The 20,986-nt window shown below is 27.9% G+C and overlaps 1 protein-coding gene and 1 long non-coding RNA gene across 3 annotated transcripts; both read right to left on the minus strand.

The window, feature by feature from the left end:
• Nucleotides 1-1,077: 1,077 nt before the first annotated feature.
• On the minus strand, nucleotides 1,078-20,645 carry LOC123264883. Its single transcript, XR_006509438.1, has 3 exons — nucleotides 20,488-20,645; nucleotides 17,196-17,201; nucleotides 1,078-1,089 (listed from the first exon to the last, which is right to left on the minus strand). It is a non-coding gene; the product is annotated as an uncharacterized LOC123264883 (long non-coding RNA).
• On the minus strand, nucleotides 4,623-7,753 carry LOC123264824. Of its 2 annotated transcripts, none has more exons than XM_044728335.1 (7): nucleotides 7,328-7,753; nucleotides 7,123-7,248; nucleotides 6,954-7,065; nucleotides 6,711-6,786; nucleotides 6,475-6,649; nucleotides 6,274-6,408; nucleotides 4,623-4,852 (listed from the first exon to the last, which is right to left on the minus strand). In XM_044728335.1, the coding sequence occupies exons 1-7, from the start codon at nucleotides 7,704-7,706 to the stop codon at nucleotides 4,638-4,640; spliced, it is 1,218 nt and encodes a 405-aa protein (XP_044584270.1). In that variant the 5' UTR covers nucleotides 7,707-7,753; the 3' UTR covers nucleotides 4,623-4,637. The 2 variants fall into 2 exon arrangements, with proteins under 2 accessions (XP_044584270.1, XP_044584269.1); XM_044728334.1 differs by having other exon boundaries at nucleotides 6,711-6,870.
• Nucleotides 20,646-20,986: the final 341 nt, after the last annotated feature.

A 20,986-nucleotide genomic window follows, 5' to 3' on the forward strand; every position in this document is an offset into this window, starting at 1 on the left:
AAAGTCTGATAGAAGTTTCATAGAACACTATTTTTTGAATTTTCAAACCGCAATAACTTTTGAATGAATGAACCGATTTTTACGCGGTTGGCGGCATTCTACGAAGTTTTTTAAGCCTCATAAAGAATTTCTAAGTTTCAATTGGTCAAACTAGAAATTTCGGAGTAAATCCGAAAAAACACTTTTTTCGGTTTTCTTTCGTTCACGATATCTCTCGAACGAATCAACCGATTTTGACTGAATTGGCGACGATCGACGTGGTTTTTCAACGTTGAGAGCTGATTAGTTTTTGGAATCGATCGGTAAAGCCGTTTAAAAGTTATCCCAAAAAAACTACTTCTGAAAAATTTTTTTTTCCTATTTTTTTTTAGATTTCTCCAAATTTCTCAAAATTTATCGGTTCGAATCGGTTCAAATTAACAGGAAATCTAAGTTTGGCGAAGCCCGTTCGAATGGCACCAACCGCGATGAAATCGGTTTAACCGTTCAAAAGTTATAAAAGGTTTACATACACACACACACACACACACACACACACACACACACACATAGTGACACCCTCGCGGGAATAGTCAGGAAAGCTTCCTAGGACCTCAAAACGTTGAGATCTGATGAAAACTCGATTTTCGAAAAACGGGGTAAAACCAATAATAACTTCCCGATTTTTGAAAATTTTCAATTTTCTTAGCGGGAAATTAAAAATGAGGATTAAAATAAGACAGTTGTTGACGCTGTTTTTACTGTGGAAAAATAATCGAGTGAGCTTGTGCTACTGGTGTATATATACTCTGGCGCCAGAAAATTTCTCATCTGAACATTGTCAACCACAACACCGACAATTAACGGGAATTCCAGTTAAATGAATAACGCTCGTGCTACAAACCAACTCACTTGCATAAAACGGTTCGTTATTTCGTTTAATATATATACAAATGCAAATTATAATTTTATTTAACCGTAAAAGTAGTCCTACCGAATTACACCACTAAATTATTGTCATCGTTAATTGGAATATAAATCTTATTATATATCTTCATTATTTTTATCTTAATATGCTACTTTTCAGTGATAAATTTTATTAATTTTTACCTCATTTAATAAAAAATATTTTTAAATGGAACTAAATCACTGAATTGACCCTCTGCCGATGCTTAACCTCTAACGGCAGTTATATAATTATCGAGTCCCAGAAGCTTATATTATAATTATCCGATGTTCGATCGATCGCAGATGCATAGTGTGTATGCAAGTAATATGCAGATTATACCCGTGTAAGTCTTTAAAATTTTATTTTTTCACAAAATCATCACTTCAACACTCAAACGGTGAATTGTATAATTTTTATACAGGTAAAAAAAAGACACTGATGTTAACTGACATTTGAAATGTTTTGTATAATTTTAGAGAAATTCAACTATTATGAAAAAAATTAAATAAAAAAATTCCACATGTGAAAATTAGAGATAATTAGCAACCTTGCAGTCACGATGTGACTGCCGTGACTTGTAAACTATAAATAAATAAAATTTTGCTTTAATAAATAATGACTTTTGTTAAATTGCACTGTACTTTTTTAACTATTGACGTTTTTAAAAATATAAGCTCATCCCGATGTAACACTCATCAAGAGCTTTCATTTGAGTACCCACATGCATTTTTGATATATTTTTCATATATACATATATATAAAATATATAAATATATGAAAAATTGATGTGGGTACTCAAATGAAAGATCTTGAGAAGTGTGACATCGGGATGAGCTTATATCTTTAAAAATGTCAATAATTGACAAGATACAAGGTCATTTCTTAATTATTGATAATTTTAAAGATGTAAGCTCATTTTGATGTTACGTTCATCGAGAGTTTTCATTTAAGTACACACATGCATTTTTGATATACTTTTCATATATACATATATATAATATATATAAATATATGAAAAATTTATGTGGGTACTCAAATGAAAGGTCTTGATGAGTGTAGCATCGGGATGAGCTTATATCTTTAAAAATGTAAATAGTTCACTAGATATTTGTTAAATTGCATTGTACTTTCTTAAATATTGACGTTTTTAAAAATATAAGCTCATCCCGATGTTACACTCATCAAAAGCTTTCATTTGAGTGCCAACATGCATTTTGATATATTTTTCATGTATACATATATGTAATTTATCTTTAAATATATGAAAAAATGATGTGGGTACTTAAATGAAAGGTCTTGATGAGTGTAACATCAGGATGAGCTTATATCTTTAATAATGTCAGTAATTGACAAGATACAAGGTCATTTCTTAATTATTGATAATTTTAAAGATGTAAGCTCATCTTTATGGTACGTTCATCGAGAGTTTTCATTTAAGTACCCACATGCATTTTTGATATATTTTTCATATATACATATATATAAAATATATGAAAAATTGATGTTGGTACTCAAATGAAAGCTTTTGATGAGTGTAACATCGGGATGAGCTTATATCTTTAAAAATGTCAATAATTGACAAGATACAAGGTCATTTCTTAATTATTGATAATTTTAAAGATGTAAGCTCATCTTGATGTTACGTTCATCGAGAGTTCTCATTTAAGTACACACATGCATTTTTGATATACTTTTCATATATACATATATATAATATATATAAATATATGAAAAATTGATGTGGGTACTCAAATGAAAGGTCTTGATGATTGTAGCATCGGGATGAGCTTATATCTTTAAAAATGTCAATAGTTCACTAGATATTTGTTAAATTGCATTGTACTTTCTTAAATATTGACGTTTTTAAAAATATAAGCTCATCGCGATGTTACACTCATCAAAAGCTTTCATTTGAGGACCAACATGCATTTTGATATATTTTTAATGTATACATATATGTAATATATATAAATATATGAAAAATTAATTTGGGTACTTAAATGAAAGGTCTTGACGAGTGTAACATCAGGATGAGCTTATATCTTTAAAAATATCAATAGTTCACGAGATAAAAGGTCATTTCTTAATTATGTATCTAGAGATAGACCATTTTCGAATTCAGCCTAAATACTTATTATCATAAATTGACTATTGGTAAGAATGATATGAAACCATGAAAAGGTACAACTCCATGTCAAGACTTTTCTAACGATACTAAATTTAACCATGAAAACCCATTTTATCATATAAATACACTGGCCACAAAATTTTGTTTATTCTTTCGATAATATAGATTATTAGTGAAAAATATTTAAAGCATTTTTTTATTGTAATTGATTTGTTGTAAAAATGATAAAAATTGACAGCTGTCAGTTAACTTTAGTATCAAGTAAAAAACTTAAATTAACTTGACTGAGATCTAAAATTTGTGCTGCAAAATAGAACAATAGTGACAGAATAATAAAATATTTATAAAGTTAATTGAAATGATCCTCCGGCGGTCCAGTCAGTTATAATTTTACGAATATATTTATGGTAAATTGAATTCTCTAGTAAGTATATTGAAGTAATAACAAATATATAAATATATCGGATAAGGCGCGTTTAAAACTTGACGCGGATTAACTCAACAAAATTGACGTTTCCGGCCGCGCCTATTCTCCAGCGTTACAATCGTGAGCTTGTTCCATCACAAACGGCTCCTTTGGTTAATATTTTGTTTATAAATAAATCTGGTATAATAATAAAAGTTGTAACTTTGAACGGTATCAAAGATAAAGGATATACATAACTGTTAACTTTATAATATGTGAAAGTTATCAACTAAATACAAAAAACAAATCTGTACAATGAGCAATTGTTAAAAATTGAGGATTATTATTACATTAACGTCATGTAATCTGTCTTGATGTCTAACCACTTAAAATTTTTATCCTGTTTATGTTTAGTTGTAAGTATTATAAGCGCGAATTTAAATCAGGATTGTTGTCACTTTCATTGATCAAATATTACATGAAACATTGTTAATTAACATTAAATACACGCGTTAATTAATTTAACGAGGTAAAACAAAAAAATAATTGAAATTACTTGGAAACTTTCACTTTTAATAATTACACTAATAGTTTTAAAAATTTAGAAACGGACTGACATATATTTTGCAATTTTTTATTATTATAATTATTATTTATATATTTAGTGAATTTGCCAACTACTCAGTAACGCAAATGTTTAAATAGCTGGATTTAATAACGAATAATGCGCAGACAGAAGAAGAAGATTATGTGACCTGATGACTCCCAGGAGTCGCGACCTTGCAGCGGCTTCACCATCTGCGTATACATATAAATATCTATAAAATATAAAATATAAATATGATTTGTCTGTAACCCGAATTCGCAAATATTTGGTTTATGAGTCGAGTATATACGCTTAGCGGTATATTTAATCCTCCCGAACATTATACAAATGTTTAACCAATAACTTTGTTTAAACAGGAAGTATCGATGCTAATACATAACTTTATTTATTTATTTACTCACTTTTGTTTTATTATTTTTTATTTAACAAACTTTACATTGTTAGTTATTTTATTACAAATCTAAATTTTTATAATTTGAAAAAACAAAAACAGAAAAATGCTTATAAATTTTAAAATAATTTTAATTTCAATTAAAAACTAAAAATTTTTCAAATCCAAGGTGTTTTTTTATGATTCTGCTAAAACAGATTTTTTCTTGCCCAAATAAATGGAATGTATACTAACTTCTGTTGCTGCAATAATATATCTCCTACTTTTTGTTTCTGTTAAACTCAGAGCAAGTATAGGACTATCACTTATATTTAATTTTCTCACTTCACAAAATTCTAATGGTTGTTCCATTAATTGAAAATTATTTTTAATTGAATAAATATGAATTTGTCCTGGAAAAAAAAAAATATTATTCTCCGCTTACACAGAAAAAAAGGTTCACTTGAGCCAAGAAAATATTTTTCTTCCTAATTATTTTCTTAAGCGAAAAAAAAATTTTTTTTTGTCTTAAGAAATTTCACTTATTCCAACAAAATTAATTCTCTTGCTTTAAGAAATACGATCTTGATCAAAAAAAATTTATTTAAGTCAAGAAAATCTTGTTGTTTTGAGAAAATTCAGCCTCTTGATCCAAAAAATTTAGTTCTTGATAGAAGTAAATTTTCTTGTCTTGAGAAAGTTTCTCTCTTACTCCAAAAAATTAAATATAAAGATAGAAGTAAATTTTCATTAATATTTTTATTGGTTAACATGTCAAATGGGAAGATCAAATAATATTGAATCATTTTTTTTTCATTCAATATGTATAATTGCACGCTAAAATAATATAAAATAGGTATCAAATATTCAAGAGAAAAAAATGTTAATTATTTTTTTTGTATTTTCAATATTTAATCCAAAATTTTAATTTTTAAATTAGACAACTAAGTTTTTGATTCAGTACTTTTCTATTACTTTTGATTTTTTATTTTTGGCCAAATATGAAACATGAAAAAAGTATAAGATACCTTTTTTTTTAGAAAATTAAATTTCCTTTAAAAAAGGTTTCATGATTATTTCATATTTTTTATTTTTAATCCATAATTTTAATTTTTTATTCTTAAAAAAATATAGCGAAAATCTTGATTTCAATTTTTTACTGCACAGAAAAAAAAGTTCACTTGAGCCAAGAAAATATTTTTCTTTGTAATTATTTTCTTGAGCGAAAAAAAAATTTTTTTTGACACAAGAAATTTCACTTATTCCAACAAAATTAATTCTCTTGCTTTAAGAAATACGTATCTTGATCCAAGAAAATTTATTTAAGTCAAGAAAATCTTTTTATTTTGAGAAAATTCAGTCTCTTGCTCCAAAAAATTAAATATAAAGATAGAAGTAAATTTTCATTAATATTTTCATTGGTTTACATATCAAATGGGAAGTCCAAATAATATTGAATCATTTTTTTTATTCAATATGTATAGCTGCACGCTAAAATAATATAAAATGGGTATCAAATATTCAAGGGAAAAATTTTCTGAAGGTGAGAAAATTTTTTTCTCAGCTGAAGTAGGTGGCGCTGCTTCCCTAAAGTATCTAAAAATCTTAATCAAATATAAAAATTTATTGTATCAAGTATTTATGAAAATTTGAATTAAGAAAAAATTACTTCCGTCAAGAATAAAATTTCAAGAAAAATTTTTACTTCAACTAACACAACTTCGGTCTTCCTTCATGCACTCGAAAATTTTTTTAAGCCAAGAATTTTGTTCTCTAGTCAAGAAATTTTTCTTTCTGTGTATAATTTCAAATAAAAATTAATTTTTTACTTTACCTGTGTTTAGTCCAAAAATTAACAAATGTACATGCATGGCAATCGACGTCACAAAAATATACTCATAACGATACAATTTGTATTCATAGATAGGAAAGTTTGGCCAACCTTGGAATATAATCGTGAAAAATTTACCTGAATCCACAAAAATAAATAAAATTCAGTAAGTATAAAAAAAAGACTATATTTCATAATAATTACCATTTTTAAACAATCTTAATTCGTTATTAGGTATAAGAGCTAAATCAACAGGCGGTCGTCGAGGCAGAAGTCGGTAAAGTTTTTTATTGATTTCAGTTAATTCAGTACCTTGCGGATCCGGAACTTTAAGAGTAATTACTCGAAGTATTGTGTCATAAGTTGTCATAACTATCAACTGAAATAATTTGATATATTTTAAAAAATTGTTTTGAAAAAAATGTTTTAAAAAAAATTACCTTCTCGTTTTCACTGTACATTGTGAGAAAATTATTCCTGGGACCATTGTCACCCCGGAAGACTGCGCAATGTGCTTTAAGAACAACACGATTAGATATGTACTTGCACTCGGTGATTCCGCGAAAGAATTCGATAAACAGTCGATGATTAATCCCGACACTGTTAATCAGCCATAACAATCAATACTTTAACAATGCGATTTTTTATCGTTTTTAGATTATCAATTATCAATAATTACTTACTGAATATTTGTTGCGTTGTAGTGCGGGGTTACAATTGACTTTTTTTGGCTCACATTCCAAAATTTTAAAACTCTGTCGCTTGATGTCGAAAGAGCCAATATATTATTTTTGCCTAGAATAAATTAAAAGTTACTTAATTTATTATAAACATTAAAATTTATTACTATACCTTGATACCAAAACTGGATCTTGGTCAGATTATTTCCGTGTTTTGCTGCCCAGAAGAAATTTTTTAATTTTCCGATTTTGTAAAAAAATATCAAGCCTAGATTTGTTCCAACGGCGACGAAACGCGCTAAAAAATAAAATTAATCACAATTAATAAATTGTCTTAAAAAAAAAAAAACATTGATTATGATTAATAAGTATCTTACCAAATGTCGTTAAGCATGTAATCTTTTCATTTTGCAAAAATTGACTTACATTAAATCGAAAGGAATGTATTTTTCGAGATTTGTCTCCGAAAAGTCTCCAATTTTTATATGAAAAAAATGCTTCTTTCCATAAATTTGGTAACAATTCAAGCTTAGAAAGTTTTTTAAATGGATATTTCTTAGCTAGAATATTATTTATCCACATTTTCATATCACTTGGAAGCAATTCTTTCCATTGTTTGTTTTTTTTCATTTCGATTTCAATTAATTGATCAAAAAGATTGCAAACTAGACGAAGTTTCACTAATTTCTTTGGATCGTTTACTCGAGAAATAACTTTTTTCCAAATTTCCAGGGGAAGTAATTCCAAAGCACTCATTTTTAATGTTAAATCTACAAAATTATTGTACGGAATGACAAATAATAAACTGTCAGACAATTTTTAGATTGCTCGGTGAGTTATTCTAGAAATTGTTACAAAACTCTTATCGATAAAGTGAAACAAGTTATTCAATAAATACAGCGTATTATTAAAGTAAAAAAAATGTAACTGAGAGAATCTAGTGTAAGGTGTGATTATCGTTTAAATTCACGTGGAGTTAACTTGTAAGTTAATAATTTAAAAGTTAATAAGTATTAATCATCGTCTGGCGCCAGGAAGTTTAAAAAAGTCATTAAATGTTGAGACCTTTATTGATACTGGTGTGTTATTTCGATTGAAATATAAATGATGAAAATTTAAAATAATAAGAATGGATAATATTTTATTTAAAAATTTTTAAATGTTGAGATCGCCGTGTCCCAGTCAGGCGTATCACACGCACGCGCGAATAAATGCGATAAGAGAGTACGCAGGAGAGCGTGAAATTGAATTACGACACGCGGGCTTGTGAAGCTGTACATGCACTTATATATATAATGTAAAGTTATATGTATATAGTAGAGAGACCTCGATCATAATGCATCCCCGCGGTGCGCTGTTTCACACGGATCTTCGAATAAGAATCGAATATATTCAATTGTCGGCGGCATTCGCTTCGCCTCTCAGATATTTATATCTCAAGATTAATAAAAATCCTCGGACGAATTTATATCATGATGAAAGGGTAACGGTATTATTTGAGGATTTTTTTCAGATACTCAACAGGGTACACATTAATTATTTAAGAGCCAGATCGAGATCATCCGTTTGATTATTATTCAATATATTCAATGACTTGGTGAATTTTATTTTTAATTAAAAAAATTTTATTTTAAGCTTTGAATAATTTGAATTTTTTTCTTATTTTAAATAATAATAACTAGCAACCTTTCAGTCACTATGTGGCGGCCGTGACTTGTGAACTGAAAAAAATTAAAATTTTGCTTTATTAAATAATGACTTTTGTTAAATTGCACTATACTTTCTTAAATATTGACGTTTTCAAAGATATAAGCTCATCCCTATGTTACACTCATCAAGAGCTTTCATTTGAGTACCCATATGCATTTTGATATATTTTGTCATAAATACATATATATAATATATATATAAATATATGAAAAATTGATGTGGGTATTCAAATGAAAGGTCTCGATGAGTGTAATGTCGGGATGAGCTTATATCTTTAAAAATGTCAATAGTTCACAAGACATTTGTTAAATTGCACTGTAATTTCTTAACTATTGATGTTTTTAAAGATAAAAGCTTATCCCGATATTACACTCATCAAGAGCTTTCATTTGAGTACCCATAGGCATTTTGATATATTTTTCATATATATATATATATATATATATATATATATATATATATATATATATATATACATATATATATATATATAATATATAATATATATTAGGGTGGGCCAAAAAAACTTTTAATTTTTTTTTCTTTAGCTACCGCGAAAATATCGTCCAAGATGACGAAAAAAAAAATTCTGGTAGAGTTTGAGCTCTTAATATAAATATTTAGAGGTGTCACATGGTGATTTTTGATTTCTTATTTAAATAACACGGGAATTTTTTTTTTTTTTTTTGGAATTTTGATGTATCTCAACGAGTTATTGTATGGTAAAAATAAATAAATATTTTTGTAGGAAATTGAACGGTCTACAAAAAAGGTCTGATATAATTTTTCGCTAAGTCATCTCGATTAAAAGTTATTCGCAGTTAAAGTTCAACTTAAAATAATATACGATGACTTTCACAATTTTTTTATACTTTTTAACAATAAAACGGCTTAAAATCATAAAACAACATATTTTTCGTGATTTTTCTCGTTTTTACTGCCCAAAATTATTGAGAAAAACTTATGTCATATAGCACACAATTCGAATAAAAGCGTTGAAAACTGATTTCAATGTAGTCGGAAGTACTGTAAAGATTTTTGATGCGATTATATCTATTATTTATTAATTTGCTGTTACCCGCTTGCTTCACTGAGGGCTTTGTAGAATTGCATTTTTAGATCTAGACTTGAAATTTAATTGGAGTATTGTTTTGATTTGCACAGATTCCAAATGGAGCATTGAAAGTTTTAGTTGAAGTCATTGCAAGTCTCATAAGTGAAGTTGAAATCTAATTAGCTTCAAATACGAAGAATTTTTCTGTTATTCAAAATTTTTTCAGTGACATCAATTTTTTATATAAAATAAATTTAACATGTTTTTTACAAATTCTATTTAAATAATTAGCCAAATTTATTTTTTTATATCAAATGTTTGGAAAATTCATTCATTTTCATCTGTTACAAACCCGCGATCTCGCAATAAGAAAAATTTATCGGTTATGTGATCAGCAAAAATAACATGTTATTTCCATGCATGTATGTAAAATTCTTAGTCCGTTGACTGAATAACTATCATTAATATTAAGTTTTAAAAACCTTACAATGACTTTTCCCCTGCTGCCAGAGAGACGATTTTTGTAAGGAAATTTTTAGAAAATTTCATTGAAACCCAATAGACATCCTAAATTTCATGTCTCAGAAAGTCCTAGTTTATAAACAACAACATTTTTTCTATTCTACACATCTCTCTGACACAGTCAGCATATGAAATCAATTATCGCGAAATTTGTTTTTAGCTAATATCTAATTATTAAGAAAAAAAAATATTCAAATCGGTTGACCCTGGAGGCCATTTCTGGAATTTCCTGTTACTCTTGAGGTTCTGTCAAATTTTATTTCTGTACACAGAAAAGGAAGTAGAATTTATTGAAATCTTTATTGAGATGATCTCTACATGACCAATAAAAGACTACTCCCAAATTAAGTCTGTAGGAACTATTGCTAGTAAATTTAAAATTTTCATTGTTAACACCCACCCCTACAATCCGTATTGGGACTAGTTTATCATATAAAATAAGTTTTTCTCAATAATTTTGGGAAGTAAAATCGAGAAAAATCACGAAAAATATGTTGTTTTAAGCCGTTTTATTGTTAAAAAGTATAAAGAAATTGTGAACGTCATCGTATATTATTTTAAGTTGAACTTTAACTGCGAATAATTTTTAATCGAGATGACTTAGCGAAAAATTATATCAGACCTTTTTTGTAGGCCGTTCAATTTCCTACAAAAATATCTATTTATTTTTACCACACAATAACTCTTTGAGATACATCAAAATTCCAAAAAAAAAAAAAAAAAAAATTCTCGTGTTATTTAAATAAGAAATCAAAAATCACCATGTGACACCTCTAGATATTGATATTAAGAGCTCAAACTCTACCAGAATTTTTTTTTCGTCATTTTGGACGATATTTTCGCGGTAGCTAAAGAAAAAAAAATTAAAAGTTTTTTTTGGCCCACCCTAATATATATTATATATATGTATATATGAAAAAATGATGTGGGTACTCAAATGAAAGGTCTTGATAAGTGTAACATCGGGATGAGCTTATATCTTTAAAAATGTCAGTAATTGATAAAATAAAAGGTCATTTCTTAATTATGTATGTAGAAATAGAGCATTTTCGAATGCAGCTTAAATACTTATCATAATAAATTGACTATCGGTGAGAATTAAATGAAACCTTGAAAAGGCATAAATTCAAGTCAAGACCTTTGTAATGACACTAAATTTTACTAAAAAAACCGATTTTATTATATGACTATCCTGGAAACAAAATTTTTTTTATTCTCTTAATAATATAGATAATAATAATAATACCATAAAATTCTGAAAAATTATTATTATTATCATTATTATATTTTTTTCAAAGATTGTTAATAGAGTTGATATTTATCTATAATATATAAAGCGGAAATAAAATAAGGGTTTTATAGTCATTGACCTGAGATATATCTAATCACATCAGGAGACTTTGATCGGTCACGAAGTAGAGTAGAGTTAAGTTAGGTGATCGGTGTACGTCCAACAAGAATATATTATAAGACTTTAGCGGTCTGTTAGATCTTAACTAAAAGAGCTTTCAATTATTCTTATGTTAACTCTAACTCTGTACTTATATATTTAAGATTTAAAGTCAACAACCAGGTTATTATCCCTGAGAACTTTTTATTCAAGAGTAATAACACAATCTATTTTATAAAATTCATCATTATTTATTATTTTATATTATTGAGTAACAGCTAAAAATTTATGGGACTGTGTAATTTATAAAAAGCATAAAATTATTTACCAGAGAGTTGGAGTACAGTCAAGAATTATAAATAAATATAAATATTGCACACCTCTAGCATTTATTTGTCTACTGTCGCTTGATAATTTTAAAAAAGCTCGGGTGGGTTACTTGCCTTTGGCTCCGCAATTAATACAGCCTTACAAAAATAGTCCTCAAGTAAATCACCGAAGATTGAAATTTAAAAAATTTGTTTTACAAAAAAATAAAAGCTCGGGTGTAAGTGTCGTAATAATTTACGAGTTACTCAGAGCAAAAAAAATTGATGCGAGTGAATTGATTAATAAAAAATAAAAAAGATGATCTAAGTGTATTGAGAGCTGGTCGCGTGCCCGGTTTAAAAAGGGAAATTTATGAGGCGCGTCATAACAACGAGCAGAAGACGAGAAGACCAACTTGAGGAGCTGACTGTAGAGTATAATGTAACATACATGGGCGGTGATAGTCGTCGCCGTCGTCTCCATCTTGCTCTTCGTGCTCCGTCTCGACTTTGGCTTCTCATCTTAACTTGAATAATAATAACAGTAATAATACCCCGGCATAGTATTATATAGACTTGTGCATATATATACATATATAGATAGATAATATAAATTTTTTAATACAACACCCACGCGAGAACTATAATATAATCCACGGTAAAAAAATCAAGTCGGGTTAATCTTTGAATTTACGACGACGCCTTCTTATCTTACATCTGGAAATGCTTTTGAGTGTACACCCAACAAACGTTACATTTTAATGTATTAGTGATCTGATGATTATTATTATTATGTTCAAATTGATGAAGTACGTAATGCAAAATATCTGGGAGTCATTATTGATGATAATTTAACCTTCAATGATAATGCTTTAAATATTATAAATAAATTAGCAAAAAAATTAAATGTTATCTATCGTTTAAATAATGTGATTCGCTCATTTACAAAAAATACTATCTATAAAGCTATTATTGAGCCCCATATTAATTATTGTAGAAATTACTCAGAACAAATTATGAATAAAATTAAAAAAATACAGAATAGAGCAATGCGTTTAGTATTAGGAGTAAACAGATATAGGCAAATTAAAGATATGTTGGAGGTGTTAGGTTGGATGAACATTAAACAAAAGGTAATATATAACTCCTGTATCTTAATACACAAAGTTATATTGAATTATAAGCTGAATTATTTATATCAGAAAATAGAAAAGATTGACAGTAAACATAAATATGAAACTAGAAAGAAAAATAATATTAATATAGTATCTACTCGTACTCACTCAGCGGAAAGAAGGCTTAGCATTATAAGGGTTTAAATTATTATAATCAATTACCAGATGAGGTCAAAACAGAGAATATAATAAATATACACAGTAAAAAAATTTTCGTCAAATTTTGTCAAAACAGAGAATAGAATAAATATACACAGTAAAAAAATTTTCGTCAAATTTAACACAAATATTTGTGTTACTGACTGTTTTTACACAAACTAATGTTAATTCAACATTCTAGTGTGTTAAATCAACACATGAGAATGTGAAATTGTACATACTAAAGCGTAATATTCTACACAAAAATTTTTACACTTTACACAATGACGAAAAATTTTTTACTGTGTAATATATACTGTCATTTTAATACGTCGTATCCTACAAAATTTGACATATTGACTTTTTTTGAAAAATAGAATCACAACAATATTATAGAAATCATATTAAAAATTTAAAGATCAAATAGTTCAATAACTATTTTTAAATAAATATTTTCATCCGTTGAATCCAATTGAATCAATATTAAAAATGAACTGTTTTTACCGTCTGCTGTAAAGTTTTCTAAATTTGGGCAAAAATATGTACTAAAGATGTGAATTTTATTTTATTTATTTAACCAGAAAATATTACAGAATACCAATATTTAATATAATGCATGACATATATGTCCTATAGAGATGCAGAACATCTGTTCATAGGACTGGTATAAATAAAATTACAATCTAAGAAAGCTTGATTATATAATAAATTTATAGTAGTAGATTAGAGAAATCATAAGTCACATTGCTTTATCCATTGAATTAGCCTCATCTTCAGTAATTTAGTTGTTTCAACAAAATATTTCAATTTGTTTTCTAACATATTAAAATGTTTAAACGCCGTGAATTTTGCGCTTTGACTTGTAATGTTTTTGTTGATTTTAAGAAGTAAAATCGATTTATTTCTGGTATTAAAATAAGTATTTGAAAGTTTTTGCTTGCAATCATTGAAATAAAAAATGAGTGAGTTAACAATGAATTTGTACACGGAAAAAAGAAAAGTCGAAAAATTACAGTATACACAGCAAAAAAATTTTCGTAATTGTGTAGAGTGTTAAAATTTGTGTGTTGAATATTATTACACTCTAAAGTGTAGAATTTAACATTCTCATGTGTTGATTTAATGATTTAACACACTAGAATGTTAAATTCTACACACTAGAGTGTAATATTCAACACATAAATTTTAACACTCTACACAATTACGAAAAATTTTTTACTGTGTATAATGCAACGAGGCGCTTCGTGATGAAAGCTGGAAAAATTACAGTTTCAGATTGTAATTATTACAGATTTTATAAGAATTACATCGTAGAATGTAATATTTACATTGAAAGCTCTGAAAATTAAATTCAAAAATTGAATTTAGAAAAATGTTATTTCAAACTGTAATTTTTCTAGTTTTGACTACGACGGGACCGATTTTACATTTTATACTGTAATTATTCCTGCTTTCTTTTTTCCGTGTAGTAAATATTATATTATAGGTATTGTTATTATACACGGTGAGAAATTTCTGTAGAAATTTACTATGCATACATAATAAGACTGAACCTTAATGACTCAATTCAAAATATTACCATAAAAATTTAAAAATATCATATTGTACCAATCAATATTTACTAGGGACCATAGTAAATTTGACCATGCAACTGTTACATAAACATATATAAAAAATTTTCGTAAACTGACAGAACAAAAACTGTTAGTGTGCTTAAAACTTTTCATTATAGTTCCATAGTAAAATTTCTGTTATTGCTCAGTCGACAATAAAAAAGTTTCACATTTAGTCACGTGTACTCGGTTTAAATTTAAAATTGTGACTATGAAATTTTCAAATGTCCCATAGTAAACGTATGCGCGTCAGTCGCGACGCGCGCTCTTTCATTTTTTCGTGCTGCTTTGTTTTGTCAACATAAGTGTACAGACGCTATCAGTAGTGGTTAACGGTGTTATGAAAATTGCAATAAACATTAAGTTTTAAATAAATATTAGTTTATAAATCCATCAACACATGAATAGTTAATGAAAATTTGTAAGATTCATAAATAATAAAATATTTAATAATTTACCGTGAAAAATTAAAATGAAAACAAACATTTGATGGTTAATCTGCAACCGACACTTCTAATAATAATAAAAAATAATTTAAAAGTTATATATTGTGTTTATAATTATTCATAATAAAATTAACTGCCAAAATAAATCCTACGTTCATTGTTAAAAGTGAAAAAAAAAATAAAAAAAACTATATTTTAAAAAAATATTTTTAAAAATTATTGCAAACAAAAAAAATCTTGATATTTTTTTTGATTGCTAAAAACATTTTTTACTCTAAAATTTTTTATTTTTTACAAACGTTTTCTTATTTTTTTTGCTATAGTACATTCGGAAATTTAAATTATTGCATATTTCATTTTACTATGGTACATTTCAATTTCTACCATTTACTATGTCTGATTTCATTTGTTTCGGAAATTACTATGGGCCATTATAAAATTTTATTCTGAGTCAATAAGGTTCACTAGTAATATGCACCATTGTAATATCTAAAATCCATGCAGAATAAAAAATAATGGAAATTTCTCACCGTGTATGTAAAATTTATTTAATTATTGTACGAAAGAATAGCGATGGCTAAATGAATAAATATTATTATTATTATTATTAAAATAAATTTTATTTTATTTATTGATTAGTTTCGGAGCAGAATGAGAGTAGAATTAAATGAAAATGAAGTATAAGATTATCAGAGAATGGTTGGTTATCTTTAGTATCGATCTTACAAGAAACAAGAAGCTATTCTGGCCATTATGTGCCTTTTACGTTTGATCGAGGATCCACAGTACAGACTACGTAGCTACGGGGAATAATAATTATCATGCTGTTGCCGGTAGCCAGTAGCCGGTAGCCAGACCCTTTTGCTTCTCGCACTATCGAATACCTTATCTCTGTCGTCTTCTTACTTAACCCCTTCTCCTTTTCCTTGTTCTTTTTATTTTTCTTAACCAATCTTCATTTCTTTAAGGATTCAACCACTACAGCGTCCAATCGAGAGCTTACTCTCTATACTGTATTGATCAAATCAGTGTATGTGAGATCTAAGTACCCATTCTCTTGTACGTGCTTGTCTGCTTGTATACACTATCACCGATCGTCTTAAACAGATTATTATCCGTGGCTGTGATAAGTGTTGCTCATTCATTACATCTTCGATTTTCATCTTGTACCAACTACCGTACTATATACTTATTATTATTACTTTTTATTTATTATCATTATAAATATTATTAATTTAAAAAAAAAATAATTTGACCTTTTGGATAGACTTAAAAAGAGACTAACAACTACCACTTTATTTTATTGCAAAGCAAACAAATTTAGGTGAAATATACTATATTTAAAGCTTGTGTAAACTCCATTAGATTAACTACACAGAATTTAGCTTGAAATATAAACAGACTGGAGGACAAACTGCGTTCAATGTTCAAGGTACGCGTACCATGTCTGTCTCTCAAGTTGTTAGTTATTCCTCTACTCGTTCATTGTACTCGATATACATACATATATATCTATATATATTATATACAACACTTGTAATCGTAGTACTAACAAAAGTTAAAACATTGTAAATTATTTCATTCCTGAATTCCAAAGCTCTGAGCAATTACAAATACTAAATACTAAGTACTAAATCAACCCATTCTATTATTGTCTTGAGTAATAAAAAATAAAAAAATAGATAGGATGTACTTAAGAGATTTAAACATCAGATGATCAAATCGGGAGTTGATTAATCGGCATTCTGATCATATATAGAACAAGAGTTAAATATACTCACTGTTAGAAATGAAAATAATAAGAATAAAAAGAATGAGCAATGTAAAAATTATTTAGCTAAAGGAACTTACTCCTATCCGCTAAGAGAAAGAGAATCGTTATTCGTAACGATAATCTGGTTACAAACTAATAATAGAGTCTGCCCGCAGCGAATTCTCTCATCTTGTTTTTATTATTATTTCTTCTTCTTCTTCTTCATTCTTAGTTTATCTTCGTTTATCTTCTCGTTCTTGTTCCTCGGTACTGTACTGGTGAGTCTCTTATGGAGCTGGTCCCCTTCCTTCCGACCACCCAAACGCGTCGTCGCGAATCGAAAAGGTTACCGACCCTGTTTGTTGGCGGAACCAAACCGGGATCGATTCCTACTCAAATTAAACATTCGACACTTTTTTTTATGTCTGCCTCTTATTACGCGTACCTAAGGCAATTAAAGGACTGCCAAGATAATTATGCTGATTCAAAATAATCACCAGAGTTACTTCATTAATTAGATCATTATTTAGATAAATCATCTTGAGGATATACATATAAACACTTTTGGAAATAAATTTATCCTTTTAAAAGTACTTCGAGCTATTCAAAGGCACTTGTAATTGATAAAAAAAATATTTCAATTGAATGATAATAAAAAAAAGGTCTCAAGCATGCAATGCTACGTGTCATTTGAAGTAACATTTCAATAATTTTTTTTTTTTTTTTTTTTTCGGTATGTTAACGTTAACGTTAATTAATGCAAGAGTGCATGAAGAGATATCTCTGTAATGGAGATAAAATCAGGACACGGGAATGAAAGAGAAGAAGAAGAAGAAGAAGAAGGAGAAGTGGAGATTGAGGAGGTGCAGAAGGGTAAAGAGAGGTTAAAAAGAATGGAATGGAATGCTATAAGGGATAGGATGGATATGGATATACCTCGGTATATAGTAGTTACACAAAAATCGTGCTCGTCATCGTGCTCTGGACTATTACACCGCAATACAAGGTACTTATACTGATCCCGGTGTGTAATTAATTTATATTAATTAAATACCTTGTACTTTACCTTCTAAAGTTATTTATATAAATAGCAACGTTAACATTATTTTATTATTATATTATTATTATACATTATAGATGATTATAGTACTGTATATCGTGGATATTATATGTTATATTATACTGACCATACTAAGAGAGAATTAGCATTTAGCAAAAAGGTTGATGAAAGCGATTCCCGGGCAAAGTTATAAATTTAAATCCAATGGCTTCTATTTACTCAACAATTAATCATAATAAATTTTAAATTTCACTTACTAGCAAACTACTGAATTACAGATTTACCTTGTAGGAATTAATACCAACACGAACACACGATATTGCTTATAATTTTATTATTATAAATTATAAATTATAAATAATTTATATTGAGTGGTGTTTACCTACAACCCGATGACTTGCTGTGTAAATAATTCAATTAATTCATTTGTCCAAAGTCATAAACCATTTACTTTCTAAAGTTCGCGCTTTATGCTAATGCACTAATGTTATTTATGTTTTCTGATATATCGAGCGTGTTTTTATTCTACCAAGACCTCTCTTTACTTGCACAGAATAATTATATACTAAATTCCAATCGAGATATTAAATATATATATTAAAAAAAAAATAAATTGAGAATCTTTTAATTTAAGTAATTTAAGAATAAAAAAAAAAAAAAAGGTAAAAGTAAGTAAATAAATAATTTTTTATCGTGATTAAACTAATTGGTTATTATAGTCATTACATGGAGAGTAAGAAATAAAACTTTCATTCCCTTATTAAATATTTATTGAAATAACTTTTTAAAGAAAATCGATCGTAAATTATTATTTATGAAAACTATATAATCATACATTTTTATAATTAAGACAATTTAATATTAAATAACATTTAAAAATAAAAATAATAATAATAATAAAAAAGCAATAAATAAATGAGAGTGATGATGAGTCAGCTTGAGGCGTAGATCTTCCAAGATACCGACCGCAATACGTCGCATCTTTTAAATAATAATGATAATAATAAAAGTAAAAACAAGAGATAAGGTTAGAAAAGTGTCTGATATAGTCTATAGTTGTTACAGAAGGGGAGGGGGCCACTTTTGCCCCGGTTTATTACCCGTAATCTACATTTCGCCGCTCTAATCCTATCCCGGGAAATATGTGCGGGTATAAACGTGCGTGCGCTCGCACTCAAACATCACACGGGTAATCTCCATACATTATAAGTAACAGATAAGAATCGAGGTAAAGGTAGAACCCAAGTATTACTTATATCACGAGTTTGTTGAATTATTTTTATTTTTTATACCACTAAAAGCAACTGAAAATACATTATACTACTCGCCATGTCGGAGCTACATCTAATACACTTAACTAATTCTCTAGTTATACTACTTGCAACCCTGCTACCGGAAATTCTTCCTTCGCGGCTGATGCAACCCTCAAACACTCTACTTAAAGTTGCAAGGCTAAAAAAACAACATTTCTAAAAAAAACAATATTTTTTTGTGAATTTTTTATAGAGACAGTTTTTATTTATCAATTACAAGTGATGGTTATTTAAATAGAGTCTAATTTCAAGAATACCATAGCGCGTCAATCATGTAAAAATATAAATGTGCACCACTCCTGTAAAAGATGTTCCAAACGACCTCTGAAAAAAAGGCACTTGGCGGTGATCTCTATTTCGGTGGTTTGGATTATCTAAAATCAAAAAATATGGTAAATTCTTTTGAAGGATAGTTAATGCAAGTATTGGACGAAGGAATAAGAAAAATTTTGATTTTTGACAAAATAACATCTATTTGTAAAAAATTTTTTCGTTTTTGTTAAAAAACAATTTTCCGAATTGTTTAAAAAAAATTGTAATAATTTTTTTAAATCTTATTCCTTCGTCCAATACCAGCATTAATCTATCCTTTAGAAGAATTCACCATATTTTTTTATTTCAGATAATCCAAACCGCCGAAATGGAGATCACCGCCAAGTGCCGTTTTTTCAGAGGTCGTTTGGAACATCTTCTACAGAAGCGGTGCATATTTATATTTTTACATGATTGACGCGCTATTGTATTCTTGAAAGTAGGCTCTATTTGAATAACCCATCACTTGTAATTGATAAATAAAAATTGGATCTATAAAAAATTCATAAAAAAATGTTGTCTACTTTTGATTATATATTATACATAATATTTATAAAATGCGTCGTTGGTAACAATAACAAGGTGATTAGATGTTTTTAAACTAAAATAGAATAGAGTCAATTATGACGCATAGTTTGTGTGTAAATCATAAAAAAAAATTCATAACAAGCATAACATTCATTAAATACACATACGTAAAAAAAATTGTTATTTTTAATCAAGTAAATTATTGTATGCCTCACGCGTGAGCGTGTGGAAGTGCTTTATTCTCGACATGCTGCTGTGGGACGATTTTGCAATATAAAATCGTTGATATGTCCCAATTTAGACACTAAATCAATAAAAAAAAGTATGTTTTGAAAACTAGAAATATTCAATAATAACGGCAGCGTATTTTTGATTAGTATATTCAGTTTAAATCGTGATTATTCTTGATCTTTTTAAAAAATGAATCGTTTTGAATTAGACTCTGCAACAAAATAAAAATCAATAAGTAATAAAAAAAAATTTTCAATAAATAAAAGAAACAACAAGTTTATCATTGCATTTACAGTGAAAATCAACACAGGTAGAATTATGAATAGTGCATTGACTGTCATTCCAGCAATAACCTTTCAAACCTGGTGAACACGTTGATCTATTTAATGAAAAATTATTGTCCATGCAACGACATTTTTTGTCAGGATTACAAGTATAATGCCAAGGATCGCCGCAATCTAATACTTGCTTACAAGAGTAGAA

This window comes from Cotesia glomerata, linkage group LG5, assembly GCF_020080835.1.
Source record: "Cotesia glomerata isolate CgM1 linkage group LG5, MPM_Cglom_v2.3, whole genome shotgun sequence".
In the NCBI taxonomy this organism is placed as follows: Eukaryota; Metazoa; Arthropoda; class Insecta; order Hymenoptera; family Braconidae; genus Cotesia; species Cotesia glomerata.

Excerpts from the sequence above, each read along its gene's own strand:
- LOC123264824 (XM_044728334.1), bottom strand. The coding sequence starts at position 7,706 with ATGAGTGCTTTGGAATTACTTCCCCTGGAAATTTGGAAAAAAGTTATT. Across the intron at positions 6,871-6,953 it reads TACAACGCAACAAATATTCA|TGTCGGGATTAATCATCGAC; the intron begins GTAAGTAATTAT and ends GCTGATTAACAG. Across the intron at positions 4,853-6,273 it reads AATTTTTGGACTAAACACAG|GACAAATTCATATTTATTCA; the intron begins GTAAAGTAAAAA and ends TTTTTTTTCCAG.